The sequence below is a fragment of the Triturus cristatus genome, chromosome 8 (assembly GCF_964204655.1).
Source record: "Triturus cristatus chromosome 8, aTriCri1.1, whole genome shotgun sequence".
NCBI lineage: Eukaryota > Metazoa > Chordata > Amphibia > Caudata > Salamandridae > Triturus > Triturus cristatus.
In genome coordinates, this window is record NC_140591.1 from 855,816,916 (window position 1) to 855,832,766 (window position 15,851).

The window sequence follows — 15,851 nt, forward strand, 5'->3', positions numbered from 1 at the left end:
GTGAAACACACCTTGTCAAAGGTTCCCTGAAATCAGAAAAGATTTCCATTCAGAGACACCTCCACTGGCTCCTTAATAAACTGACCAGTGTCACCCACAAGGCCCTTAACCTGGGTCTACCCTGACATCATGGGACGATAAAGAGACGCAAGAGGAAACCAATTACTAAAAATCATGGTCTAATAATAAACTCTAAACCAGGCTTTTTCTTTCCAAGCTACCAACATCAGAAATAGTCTCCCCGAGGATCTCCGCATTATCTCAAATTTGATATTCTTCTGCAAAGGTCTATAAAACCCTCAAAATCGGGCTAGAAAAATTGAAGAATAATGTATTCATGCCCATTCTACTTTGTTCTGTAGTTACCCCAGCTTGATATATGCTGTTGTTACATGTATGGCACAACTGATTGGACCATCACTTGAGTCTGTGCACAGAGGTGGTATAAAGGAAATGTCATTAAAAGTTGCGTTTTAAGATAAGTCACTTTTTAGGAAACATTACTAAGTGAGATGTTGCTTTAACAACGTAACTACTACTCGTATGGTTTTATAAAAATAATTTAATTCATTTTCACGTTACTTGCACACTATTTGCTAGTCTATTGCAAAGAAACGCAGTTTGCAGCACAAATAAGATTGCATATGTTGGAGGTGAGTAGAACATCAGTGCATTGGGTGGATATGGCAAAAGATTTTGAAAGTATAAGCAACCATTCTGATGGATCCTTCTTCCAGCTGATTCCTCATCTGCAGAATAATCTCGGGCATCGGACTGGATCCAGAAACTTCAAAGCTCTCATGATACTGGTAGGGGACACTAGCTCTGTATCAATGCCAGAAGTGGTATCAGATGATGTCACCAAACCCATAAATTGCCCATCCTTGCGCAGTGACATCCGTTCTCTTTTTTCTGTGCGTTCAACGTGGATCTGGAGCTAGCTGTCTCCTGAGAGTTGTGAGTTTTCCTCACAGCAAATGTATCCTGATGTGCAGCTCTTGGTCTCCTCTCAAACATTTTTAGACTTACAGCCCCATAGGGATTGCTAGGCACAGATGTCCATTACAGACCCACACATCTTCTGCATAACATTCCTTAATGTGGTGTTTGGCATCTTGGCCAGGTTCTTGAACCAATTTGGTATACCTCTCGAAGATTGAATTCACTTTGCCCCCTCCCCATGTTTATGCTGATGAAACTGTTCGGTGCTGGGCCTGTAACTCCAACACCTGCTTTTGTCTGCACTCTTGCACGCAGCTATACAGTTCTGCCATCAATGCCGTGGCAGTCGCCGCCTCCACCGGATCAATGCTTGGAGAGATTGACGCCGCCTCCTCTGGTGACAGATCTCCTTCCTGAGAAGGCACAGAGACTGATTGAAGAAGAGAAGTACTGCCAGAGGATTCATGACGTCTTTGACACATATTCCGTCCCCCTGTGGGGATGATGGGAGAGAACATCCCTATGAGATTCCATGTTTGCCTTCGGCTAGTGGACTTGACACTTTACCGGAGGAGGAGCTCCTGCTGGACCAACCACCCCAGACTGCATGTCTTCTCACTCTGTAGTTAGAAAGCGACATAACTACTGGATCTAGTGCTACCTCTAGATATACAGAGTCAAATTCCTACTGCTCTTGACTCTCACATCCGAACCATTACTGCCTTTTATGAAGCCTTGGTGGAACCTGTGGCTGCAGACTTTGTCGCCTACCGTGACGTTTTTCACATGTTGTTTTCTACCTCCAGGGAGGATATCGCCTTCGCTTGCAGGGTCACTTCTTTTCCAGCCAGAAGGGCAGGTCTTTCAACTTACTCACCAGGGCCTACACCTTCATGCATGGAGTTTGAGAGGGGACACTTGACTGCATTCCTGCTTCTGATGACTTGGTGGATCTCATCTAATTTTAAATAACTTTATTTCGGCATCAGCCATAAAAGCGAGCAATAAATAAATACAGTTCATCCATTCAACACGCTGATGTTTTCAAATCACATTTAGAAATATATCCAGATCACATTTACATAAATCAATATTCCATTACTAATATTTACTAAAACCAAGATTCAGACTATGAAAATCTGAAAATATAATCAAGTAATTTTAAAAGTATGCACTGCATGTAAAAAAAAAAAAAACTTAAAAGCAATAGTGGTGCTCCTTTCTGCCCAGTTCAAGCCCAAAAATTTTGCAACTGCACAACCATACAAAGGAAGTGGGTCCGTGCGTAGTATTCTTAATGCTACCAGATGGCTTAGGGTGCCCAGCTACCTGCACACTGGCACAATCCAAATGGGGCGAAACTTGGCATACTCAGGAAAAACAAATGGCACATACGGGATAGTCCTTTTTTTTACCTTTGCAAATTGGACAATCGTCACTAGATGCACCCTTCCATTTCACAGTAAATGCCTTGACAGAGAGTGTGCCCACTCTAAACTAATGGTATAACTTCCTGTCTGATAGAACAGTTACCAACTCCCAATACTGCACTAATGCATATGTGGTCTTGAAATTAAAAAAATCACCAGTCTGCATTGCATCCCCAGCCATGTGCTCTTCCTTCTGTAGGGTGCGAGCCCAATAGTGTTTTTTCAGCATAACCTTTGAGGGAATTTTCCCAGTCCCAGGGTGGAGGCCTAGGTCACCAAAGCCAGTCATCTTCGATAACTGCTTTACTGAGGTCAGCTACGGGACTTTATTGGCTTTATCCAACTTGATTATCTCATCTACGGCCGCTGCATAATGCGCGAGCTCCGAGGTGACCCAAATCTTAAGAGGGGTCGCAAATGGGCTTTAATAATTACTTTTTTCATACCCAGATCCTGAAATAAAGGATGCAAAGGGGTGCTAATTGAGAGTGAAACAAGTTCTCCTACAAATTTATTCTCTGATTTTGCCAGACCCATAATGTCTCCATAACCCTAGAGCTTGGCGCCATACAAAGCAGCTCCTAGAGCTTTGGCCTCATAGATTTTCAAAGCGGGTGCGACAGGCCTAATGTAAGAAGCGCGCTATTCCTTTAAAATTATACCAGCTCTGCTTTATGGTTGCAAGTCATTATGTTGGCCCCATGATAAATTTGGTGAAAGTTTAATGCCCAGGTATGTGAATGAATTTACCTGTTCCAGTACTATGCTCTTGAAGGGTAGCTTTCCCTTAAACCGCTTACTATAGTTGAATGCCATAAATTTAGTTTTGCCTACATTTATTTCTAAATCAAGCTCTGAACAAAAATCTCTGAAGCTGGCTAAAAGTTTTTGCAGCCCACTGGGTGTTTTGAAAATTAACAAAGTGTTGTCTACAAACAACAATAACAGTGTCTTGCCCTTTGCCAAGGAAGGGACATCAGCCTCAACGTTTATGAGATAGTGTACCATTTAAATACATACAGTATGTAGTTTACCCATACATCTATATCAGGGACATAGACATCTACTGGAATGCTGTTTGTCTGAACCAGCAGCTCTCCCTATGGAAAAGGTTTCCAGCGAGTTAAAAACATCCTCTCTAGAAAAGGGTGGCGAATTAAAGTTAATCAAAGTTACGTTCCGGGATGTTTCACCCAGCTTTGGGACATCTTCGTAATATAGGACTGAGGTGTGGGCTTGATTTTAATGAATCGAGGTCTTTTATAATGTTATATTTTCTCTCCCGGATTACTCAAGGCTTATAATTAGTGTAATACCTTTGCTGCTAATCAATGCTATAGAACATGGGGGAAAATATCGAGATTGATTTATTCCAATTGATTTTAATGAACCAAGGTTTCCCATAATGTTATATTTTAGATTGTTTGTCCCCGACTATTTAATGTTCATAATTTGTGTAAACATCTTTGCTGCTAATTAATGTTATATTAATTTAAATTTTGTGTATGGAATGCTTTCATGGTTTTAATTAACCGAATAAAGTACTTTTGACAGACTGATTCTGGGACTCACACCCTGCTATGTGCTCTCCTCTGGCCACTAGCCTCCAAAACTGAGTCGTCTTTGGATGCACATATCTCCACTAAATCTCACCATCTCTTGTCCTCCCACTCTTTTTTGGCCCAGCCAATGACAACTTATACAATTTCCAGGTGGATGCTATCAGAAGAGTTTTTTGCTTTTATGGCCTCCGCTAATACACGCCTTAGCTTTCTGCATTTACTATTAGCCCAGCTACTGCCTCCTTTATGGGCTGACGTTTTACTTGCACATGGAGCTTCAAAGTGAGCAGCAATATCCTCGAAAAAGTGGATGCATCTTGAGAACCTTGTGCTTATCCTTGATTACATCCCTACAGTACAAACAAATGTAGGCAGAAAATCCAGAGCATCCTTCTTTATACTAATTTGCTGTCAATTAAGGTGCTGTATGTTTGATGTTCCTAGTTCTAGTAAGAGTTGAGCTATCACCCCAGAATTATTGAACAAATCCTCCATTGTGAGGCATAAAGAGTTATGATCACTTTCTTCCCTTTCTATTACTATCATGTCAATAACTAGGTGCAACAGTTTCAAATCAACTATTACATAGTCAATGTGACTTTTAGATCTGTAACTGTTAAACGTAGATGCCCCCTTAGGGTCAGATTTAGTTCTCCCATTTACCGCTTGTATGCCTAATTTAATAGTGAGTGCCTTCAGCTGGATAGCAGCCTGTGTCCATCTCTTGACTGGGGTAACCTCCCCTTTAGGGATATCCCTTCTATCATCCTCCTCCACTTGTTGAAATCGCCAGAAAGAATGAGAATAACCCCCAGCTGCTGTCTAGCCAAGAATGCTTCCAGGAATTGAATTGGTGGTAAGGCAGCCTCACCCATTTCCCCTCTCGCATAGATAAAATGACACGTTAAACTTCTGCCACAGCTTACTTCAATGCCTAATATGTCCTAACTGTTGATTTTCAATTGTTGAATTTTTCAATTGTTGAATTTTGCAATTCAAGGAGGATTTAAACTACGTCAAAAAACCCAGTCAATGTACAGGGCGTATACACCAAGTTTGTTTAAAGGAACATATGTTCGAGGCATGCGGGCTGCTGAATTCATATCTGTGCATAGATCGCCGCCTAGTGTTGGGTCCGGATGTTTGCACGTTGTTGTCCTGGAAGAGTCTTCGAAGTATCCTGAGATAGGTGACTCCTCCCCTGGACCACAGTGCGCATGGGCATCCTCTCCATCCTCAGATTGTTTTTTTCCGCCATTGGGTTCGGATGTGCTTATCTTGACTCAAGTTAGGAAAATTTAGTTTTCAGGCCAAAAGGCCTTTAGTTTTCGTCGGTACTGTTCCCGATCGGTATCGACAGTTTACTTGCTAGTTTAGCGACTTTAACAACTTTTTCGGATCCATTATATCCGACCATCGACCCTACATCGACGATGGAATCGAGGACCCCATTCAAGCGGTGTCCTGTTTGCCACGCGAAATATCCACACATAGACGTCCACCCGGTGTGCAACAAATGCCTCTCACCGGATCACGACGAATCTAAATGTATGGCCTGTGCCCGATTCAGATCCAAGAAGACTCTCCGGAATCGACGAGCCGCGAGACTTGAAGCGCAGCAAGCAGCACCGGCCCCGACCAACATCTTCAGCACCGAGGACGAAGATGTTGAAAGCGTGGAAAACATACCCTCCAGCCCTGCTTCCGAACACGGTTCCAGATCGGAAGACGTAGATGAAGAGCTTTTTCACAGGGAAGAAGCCGACGATGAGGTAGGAGACTACGATGAGGCCTTAGGGGCCGAAGAAGGTAGCTCCGGTGACGAGCAGGGCCTACCCATCCAAACGGAGGATATCCCAGTGCGTCAGTCTACGGCTCCGGTCGAGGGATCGCCTTCGGGCCTTACCCAAGATCAATCCCGCAGTTCTTCGGCCCCGCCCTCTGGCCCGGCCTCGGACATCCAGCGAGAGCCATTATTACCCAAAAAGACTGGTTTCCCTTCACCGAAACCAATCGTCGCACCGGTTCAACAGAAACCGAAAGTGAAACTAACACTGGTCGGCTCGAGGACCACCACACCTTCGACGCAAGCCAAAACCGTCGGCTCCGACCGCACCAAAAGGGACTTCGGTGCCGAACTCTCTGCTGCCGATGTCGGTGCCGACCCAAAGAGAAAGGCCATCGGTACCGCCAAAGCGCCTCGGCCCCCGGCACCGAAACAATCGGCACCGACCACCAAGGTTAAAATGGCCGCTGCATCGCAATCCACCTCGAAAGCAGCGACTACGGTCCAATCATCGACGCCGTCGACAGCTACTACCTCTCCTCGACTCGATGACCCTGTGGCTCCAAAGAAGTCCACACCTACCTCTACAGAACCACTCGGCGCCAAAGAACCGTCGGCGTTCCAGGTGCGACAAGTTGCAGCGTCCTTGCAACGCATCAGAGAAAAGGCAGCCCTCCAGGCCACGTCGGGCTCCGAACCGAAAAAGGCTCAAAAGGCACCTTCGGCACCAACCAACATCACCTTTGGTTTGCCGCCATCCACGGAGCCGAAACTATTCGAGATCAGAACACGTGTCACCCAGACAAGGTCCACATCTACTGAACACTCTCCTACTGGGACATCACCGTCCCACTTCATCGACGCCGACACCGGCAGGCTCATGCTCCGAAAGTGGAAGATCACTTCCGAGCAGGCTTTGGACTCTTACAGGATCCCGCTAAAGCAAAAACTGCCGGCGGAATCGGAACCAGTTCTTTATGAACGCCTCCACACCGCTTACCCAGATCCACAGTCCTTCTCTCCGACGCACTCCGACACGGACGCATTAGAGGACTACATGGGTGACGACACCACCTACCCCAGGGATATGGACCCTGAAGGCCAGCAGGACCCTGATCAAGCTTGGGATGACCCTGTAGACCCAGGTGCCGCTATGGATACACAGGACACGCAGCTTTATGGCGCAAAAACGTCTCCCACAGAGGACACTGCTGCATTCAACGCCCTCATTGAACGTGCCGCAGCCAATCATGGAGTGCAACTCCACTCAAACACAATCGAGGACGATTTCTTGGTGGACACTTTCGCATCCTCAGAGAGGACTGTAAAGACTCTGCCCATGTTGAAAGGTGTCCTGAAGCCAGCAAAGGACATTTTCAAAGAAACCACCAGGGCACGGGTAATAAACCCCAGGATCGAGAAAAAATACAAGCCAGCACCTGGGGACCCTACGTACATTAGAGGCCAGTTGCCTCTGGGCTCCATCGTAGTTGCTAATGCTCGCAAACGGGCACACTCGCAGACAACTGGTGATGCTCCTCTCCCGGACAAAGAGTCCAAGGTGCTAGAGACCTCCGGCAGAAGGATTGCAGCCCAGGCGGCAAACATGGCGCATTGCCAATACACAGGCGCTCCTAGCTCGCTACGATCGCTCACACTATGACACTTTAGAGACCCTACTCCAACATCTACCTGACAAGTACAAAGAGGCAGCGGAGCTCCTTATCAGGGAGGGACAACTTCTCACAAACGCATCCATTAAGTGTGCACTGGATGCCGCCGACACAGCTGCGAGAGCAATAAACACCAGCGTCATGCTACGACGACACGCCTGGTTACGAATCTCCGGATTCAAACTTGAGGTTCAAAATAACATCCTCAATCAGCCGGTCAACCCCGACTACTTATTCGGACCAGAGGTTGACACCAACCTAGAAAAGATAAAAAAAGACACAGACACTGCAAAGTCAATGGGGGCTCTGCAAACGCAGACATTTCGTTGTGGCTCCTTTCGTCGCCCCGGAAATAGAGGAGCGGGTAGAGGACAGGGGTCACAGCAAACCTACAATAAAGGGGGCACACAAAGTACCTACGATAAAAACACCCGAGGTGGATATCGTGGCTCCAGCACAAAGGACAGAGGACGCGGTTACGGCAATACCAGGTCCTCCCCCAAGAACAAACAGCGACGCCCTCTCCCTTCCCCCCGACCACATAACACCTGTCGGGGGAAGACTCCAGCGGATCCTGTCCACGTGGAATACCATCACCACAGACAGGTGGGTCAAAGATGTTATCCAACACGGTTACTGCCTCGAATTAACCTCCACTCCACCCACAATACCGCCAAAGCACCGTCCTATGTCCTCAGAGCACTTAGCATTATTACAGCAGGAAGTGCTAAGTATGCTGCAAAAAGGCGCAATAGAGGTCGTGCCCGTCCACCAGCAGGGGACAGGGGTGTACTCTCTGTACTTCTTAATACCAAAAAAGGACGGGTCACTCAGACCTATACTAGACCTGAGACCCCTCAACCACTACATTCTCTCAGAGCATTTCCACATGCTCACCCTACAGCAGATTCTCCCGCTGCTCAGACAGGGAGTCTTCCTAGCCACGCTAGACCTCAAAGATGCGTATTTCCACATACCCATACACCCGTCACACAGAAAATATCTCAGGTTCACTATTCAGGGGCAGCACTACCAATTCAAAGTTCTTCCCTTCGGCGTGACAACAGCACCCAGAGTTTTCACAAAGTGCCTAGCTACTGTGGCTGCACATCTACGGAGGCAACACATTCACGTCTACCCTTACCTGGACGACTGGCTTGTTCAGGCAAAGTCAGCCCAGCAATGTGCCAGCCACATGTCCCGCACCATTCACCTTCTTCACAGTCTGGGATTCTCACTAAATTACCCAAAATCACATCTCCAACCCGCACACGTACAACAGTACCTAGGTGCGACCATAGACACTCTGGCAGCCACAGCTCAGCCAAATTTAGTGAGGATCAACGGCATGCAAATGCTGATCTCAAAGTTCAAACCCCAATACTCCCTTCCTGCGAGAGTGTTCATGCAGTTGATAGGCATGATGGCCTCCTGCATTTTCATAGTCCCGCACGCGAGACTACATATGCGCTCGCTTCAGGAGTGCTTGGCACGTCAATGGAATCAGGCTCACGGGCAACTAAAAGACCTAGTGTTGGTGAGCGGTCGGGCATACAACTCTCTGCATTGGTGGAATCCACAAAACCTTTGCAAAGGCCGACCGTTCCAAGAGCCTGTTCCACAAATCATACTAACAGCGGACGCGTCTCTCCAGGGATGGGGAGCTCATGTACTCCATTACACAGTGCAGGGACTATGGACAATACAACAAAAGAAGATGCACATCAACCTTCTAGAACTGATGGCAATCTTCCTGGCAATGAAAGCCTTCAAGGTACACTTGTGCAACAAAGTCGTGTTGATCCGGACAGACAACATGACTGCCATGTACTACATACAGAAGCAGGGAGGAACGCGCTCTCCACAGTTGTCTCATCTGGCTCAGAGCATGTGGAAGTGGGCCATTCAGAGGAACATATTCATCATGGCGGAACACCTCCCCGGCAAGGACAACCAGATGGCGGATCTGCTCAGCAGACACAGCCACCAGATGCACGAGTGGGAGCTACACCCGTCAGTACTCCAACCGTACTTCCAACAGTGGGGTCATCCAGAGATAGACCTATTCGCCACAAGCGAAAACGCAAAATGCCAAAGCTTTGCCGCCAGGTTCCCACATCCACAGTCGCAGGGCAATGCGATATGGATGAACTGGTCCGGCAAATTTGCGTACGCTTTTCCCCCAGCGCCGTTGATACCGCTGGTGGCACGCAAACTGCGACAACACTCACTGACACTCATCCTGGTTGCTCCAACATGGGCACGCCAGCCATGGTACACCACCTTTCTGGAACTTTCCGTGGTGCCGCATCAAAGGCTGCGGATCAAACCCGCGCATTTGACGCAGAACCATGGAGAAATTCAGCACCCAGATCCGCAACAGCTGAACCTGGCGATCTGGCTCCTGAAGTCCTAGAGTTTGGCTACCTAAACCTGCCACCTGACTGTATGGAGATCATTAAGGAAGCTAGGAGACCCACTACCAGAGCTTGCTATGCAGCCAAATGGAAGAGGTTTGTCATTTATTGCAATAACAATAACATTAACCCGCTAGACGCATCCATTCAAAACATAATCTGTTACCTCTTACACCTATACCGATGCAATCTGGCATACACCTCAATACGTATCCATTTGACCGCAATAGCAGCCTATATCCAGAACAGGCAGCACCTCTCTTTATTCAGAGTGCCTGCCATCAAAGCCTTCTTGGAGGGACTTAAACGAGTAATTCCCCCAAGACACCCCACCAGCACCAGTGTGGAACCTCAACTTGGTCCTCACCCGACTGATGGGTCCACCCTTCGAACCTCTCCACTCATGTGAGATTCAATTCCTCACCTGGAAAGTAGCTTTCCTAGTAGCAATCACTTCGTTGAGAAGAGTTAGTGAACTCCAGGCACTAACCATTCAAGAGCCATTCATACAGGTTCACGCAAACAGGGTCGTACTACGTACCAACCCCAAATTCATGCCTAAAGTAATATCGCAGTTCCACATGAATCAAACGATTGAACTGCCTGTTTTCTTTCGGAATCCACAAAATGTCGCTGAAAGAATGCTCCATACACTAGACGTCAAAAGAGCCCTCATGTACTATATAGACAGAACTAAAAACTTTAGGAAGACAAAACAACTTTTCGTTGCCTTTTCCCCACAACACAAAGGCAACGCCATCTCCAAAGCAGGTATAGCCAGATGGATCGTTAAATGTATTCAAATTTGCTATCAAAAGGCTAAACGCACATTAACGATTCCCCCACGAGCCCACTCAACACGTAAGTTAGGGGACTCCATGCCTTTCCTGGGAAACATTCCTTTACATGATATATGTAGAGCAGCCACATGGTCCACTACACATACATTTACCAAACACTACTGTGTAGATGTGCACTCAAAACAGCAGGCAGCTGTAGGACAGGCTGTTCTCAAAACTCTTTTTCAGACCGCTGCAGCTGGCACTGGTAGCCGCCGCTAATGGGAGGTACTGCTATGTATTCTATGCACAGATATGAATTCAGCAGCCCACATGCCTCGAACTGAATATGCTACTTGATTGATTGATTGTGAAACTTATATAGGCGGCTATCGCCCTACGGGCATCTTGGCGCTTTAGACTGAGAGGAGAGCATCAGAGATGACAGAGGAGGACCGAATAGACATGCCAAGATTAAGCTTCAGGAAGTAACCAGGTCTTAAGTCCCTTACGGAATTCGAGTAAGGAGTTGCACTGTCGCAGGTTCGCAGGGAGTTTATTCCACTCTCCAGGGGCTACCGTGCTGAAGGCTCTTCCGCCTACCCTCATACGCTTAAATCTCGGGACCGTCAGTAGTCCAGCTGTAGAGGAGCGTAGTTGTCTGCTTGGAAGGTAGCGAGCAAACCTGTCCTGTAAAGGGACTGGGCCTAGTCTGTGCACTGCTCTAAAAGTCAGACACAAGGACTTGAAGAGGATCCTTTCTCTCACCGGAAGCCAGTGCAAGTCCCTTAGTGCTCTGGTTGATGAAGAGCGGCGTTGCCTATCGAGCACCAATTTGGCTGCGGCTGACTGAATCCTCTGCAATCCTTGATGGACATACTGCGGAGCCCCCAGATACAGGGAGTTGCAATAATCAAGTCTGCTTAATACCGTGCTGCGCACCACTGTAGCTCGCGACTCCCTAGGGAGCAGAGGTAGAATACTTCGGAGCAGTCGCAGCAGGGCAAAGCAGACGTTTGCAGTTTTACTGGCTTGGGAAACCATCTGGAGATCGTCGTCAATGATTACCCCAAGATTGCGGACCTTTCTGACTGGTATAAGGGGTCCTTCCTCCGGTGTAAGACGGAATTCAAGAGGAAGATGTTTGGGAATCCTGAATGGTGAGCAGAATACCAACTCAGTTTTACCGCTGTTAAATTGAAGAGAGTTCCGTCTGAGCCAGTCCATGGTCTGGTTCATGCATTGATGGAAGCGATCCATGGCCAATGCATCCTCCCCTTCCAGAGAGATGCATACTTACCAGTATGCATCTGTTCTTGGCATGTAGGGCTGCTGACATTCATATCGCCCACCCACCTCCCCGGCGCCTGTAGCAGCTGCAGCTCTCAGAATTACTGTATAGCATGGTCATCACTTTCTGTATCTACTCCATCACTGCCACAATGGCGAAAAACAATCTGAGGATGGAGAGGATGCCCATGCGCACTGTGGTCCAGGGGAGGAGTCACCTATCTCAGGATACTTCGAAGACTCTTCCAGGACAACAACGTGTAAACATCCGGACCCAACACTAGGCGGCGATCTATGCACAGATATGAATGTCAGCAGCCCTACATGCCAAGAACAGATGCATACTGGTAAGTAGCATATTCAATCAAAGTTATTGATAAAATGGCACCAATGTGGGAGTAGCAGCTTTGCCTGGAGTCCTGTAGCATGCCACAAAATGAATAAGGTTATTGGTGGAAAGTGATTAACCTGGGCACTGCTAAAGGGACGGTTAATGTCCTCACTGGAGTCTTCTAGAGCGCTTGAAAAGATGGATCTTTTCTTTGCCTCAGCAGAAAATGTTAGATCCCGCGCATCATAGGCCCTTTCTAGGCACCTAGAGCTACTGTTCTCAAGGGATGTCTGCAAATCTATAGTTTTTGAAATATTGAAATCCTCTATGGGTTCTTCTGTCCCCTCGGCTAATACAGACTCCAACTGCCTCATTATTCTGCATATTTTTATGCCCCCCGGTTGCAGCGCCTGATGGTTATTACACAGACTTATAACTTCACTAGTCCTTTTTACTTGGGGTTGATGTTTGGAGAAAATGCTTAAGCCATCTCCTAGTCAATCGTTATTATCAAGCCCAGACTTAACATCTGGCAAGAGGGCAGATTCGCCTGGTGACGTCGGTCCCCTTGCCCCTAAACCTATATATTTAGACTGTATGATGAGTTTTTATGCGGGCAAGACTGAATATCTATTGTAACAAGGCCATCAATTATGTGCTTTTTCCTAAAGACTAGTTTGATTGTGTTGAAGGGTGTCATAGCACTGGAACATCTTCTAGCTCCCATGATGTCTTTCCCGATAACTGAATAGAATCCCCTGGTGTGCCTGATCCAGTGGGCTACTTTGTGTTTTAGTGACTCTTCATCTTCAAAGTTTGTAGGATCTGATAGTTTGGGACAGTGAATGTGATCTAATCTACCTGTCGTTTGTCCACCAAATCAGTTTATTCAGGGAGGTGGCACAGGTTTGTCACTAGTGGCGAAAATCACCAGATTTACACCTTGAAATCACAGCTGTCTGACATTCTCAAGTTTACATTTTCTTTAGCACTGAAACAATATACCGTGGAGAAGGTGAAAAGGTATCTAGCAGCTTTGTTGGCTCTTTGTTGCCTCCTGGATCAACCATGCCTTTTCAAGCACTCCATTATTTTACTATTTTTTAACGGTCTTACCAGTATGCTTCCTCCTACTCCTTTTGTGATGCCACAGTCAGATCCAAACCTGGTTCAACCCCCTTCAAAGTTGTTTCTAAAGGATTTTAACCATTCAAATATATTTTTAGTTGCCTTTACCTTGGCCAGACTTTTCAGTAAATTACTAGCACTGAGCATCCAGCCACCCTTCCCCAAATTTTCGTTGGACTAATTGGTCCTCAAAATCAGAGCTGCTTTCCTCCCAAAGTTGGTGACCCTTTTCCCTCTGTCAGTCATTCACTTTTCCATCTTTCTTTCCTTCAATTCACTCTACGGAGATGGAGGAAAGACTGCAAAGCTTGAATCCACAAAGAGTGGTAAGCTGTTATATTGGCGACATGAAGAACGTGCGTGCAGATGACTAGCTCTTCATAGGCTATGTAGGCAGCAGAAAAGGAAATGCAGTACAGAAAAGGACGTTGTCTTCGAGGGTTATTTTTTGCATTAATACCTGCCATTCCGTGACCCAAAAGACCCACTGGAAGGCATCAATGCACACTCAATGAGAGCCTGTGTCCTCAACATCTGCCTTGGCTAGGGGAGTCACTGTAAGTGAATTCTGCACAGCGGCTACTTGGTCATTCCTTCCCAGCTTTGCCAAGCACTGTTATCTGGATTTGGAGGTAAGGAGGGATGGGCGTTTTGCCCGATCATTGCTACAAGACTTCCTGGTATAACCATCCATCAATGCTGTCTGTCCTGTAAGAGTGTTTTGCTTGGGAATCTATTCAAGAGTTGAGGAATCTGCAGGTAAAAGCAACCATCAAAAGAAAATGTATTTTACCTTTGGTAATGATATTTCTGGTAGATAGACTACCTGCAGATTCCTCACCGTTCCCCCTCCCTGTTTTTTACAGGATAGTTGTGAGCCACTATAATAAGATCCCATGTTTTTGCTGTTGCACTGCATTTCGCAATCTGATATAATTCCCATCATGCTACTTAAGAGGCATGAAATAAATTGATGGGAAACTGGCATCGTCTCGACGATGGGGCGATTATGGCCCCTACATCAACACATGGACGTCACTTCCGACTTTGGTATGAAACCAGTGCCCCCTAATGTCTCAATAGACCTACGGAGAAAAGTTTTAGGAACCTGGAAAAGTGTTAAAGAGGTGAGCGATCTGCAGATAGAGCATCCATCAGAAATAGCGTTACTAAGGGTAAGTAACTTTTTTTTTTTTAGTTTAACATGTTTTAAACACTTAGCAAAAACACTCCACCAATGTGCGTGCCTTGGGAGTAAATCATTTCATGAATGCTTCTTTAAGGAACAGTGTTTTTGCCATCACTCCATTTCAGTAAAATATCATAAAAAACATGTTCACAGATAGTGATTTTATAATATGCAAGTCAACTTAACATAAGTTTTAGATTTTTGTTTTTTAAATGTTTTTATTTCAGAAGAAAGAAAACTGAAGGAACCTATGAATTGCCCTACTGGGATCGTGCAGGTAAAAAAAGGCATATTTTTTTTTTTTATCAAATCATTCATTTTAGAGCTATAATAGCTTTTAGCATTTATATCATTTAATGTAATTAATTTAAAAATGAGGTTAATGAAACTGGATCGTGGTACAGTTTAGGTTTATGAATAGTGGCAAAGTGAAGGTAAGAGGGTGTAAAGTAAATGTAGTAAATGTCATTTCAGTGTTATGGATAGGTTGTTAAAAAAGAAAGTGAAAGTAAGGATGTGCAATATGTCTGTAGTTTTCTTGTTTTTGGATGTATTTTTTATGTTGACACGCTATTTCTCCTTTACTGTCTGAAATCAGAAAATAGAGATTTGCCTGCAGATTTTTCACCTCTGTAAGAGGAAATTTCTTGTACTATCAGACTACTTTACATAACAGAATATCGCCACCTTCAATATCTATCAATGACCTCCATAAAATAGTAGAATTTTGCTCCTGGTACCATACTGGGTCATTAGCTATCCTCCATAACACAAATTCCTGCCTGTCGTGCTGACTTTGTGATTCATATGGCAAGGTATGCCACTGCTTAGGTATTATGTCACTGTTCCATGAAATCTTGCTTCTCCAATCACCTTGCTTCTGTATCCAGGAATTACATGTCCCATGTACCTATTGGGTTACACCTTTATTGGACTCTGAGTTCATTGTTTTTATAATGCTGGATTCTTCTAGTGAGGCAGGTTGACAGTGTATTTTGATAGTCCTCACCTTTTGAATATTCCTCAGGTATCAGATTGGATCTGGAAACTCTTCAGCAAAACTTCTGTGCCGCAGACGGTGGCACTGTGTTCCACTCAAAGTGCTGAGGCCATATAGCTTCACTCTCATGCACTGAGGTCAATTCCTTCTTTCCGCGCCACTAGATACAGATCCGGGGAGCTGTGTCTCTCTCAGAGACACTCACCTCAATACTTTACAAGTTTTCTAGAGTGTGCATTGGGATGTCACATCCTAAAACTGGTATTAAGGCCTGTAGGGACTGTCACAACAAATGTCTGACAGATCCCCATCAAGTGTGCCTGC

General features: G+C 45.8%; 1 protein-coding gene across 1 annotated transcript in view; it reads left to right on the plus strand.

Moving 5' to 3' along the window:
- DCBLD2 (discoidin, CUB and LCCL domain containing 2) overlaps nt 1–15,851 on the plus strand; it is a 354,867-nt gene that overhangs the window by 314,088 nt on the left and 24,928 nt on the right. Inside the window, exon 13 of the mRNA XM_085622359.1 lies at nt 14,755–14,804. Within this exon, the coding sequence (XP_085478485.1) occupies nt 14,755–14,804 (50 nt within the window). The remainder of the gene's footprint in view (nt 1–14,754; nt 14,805–15,851) is intronic.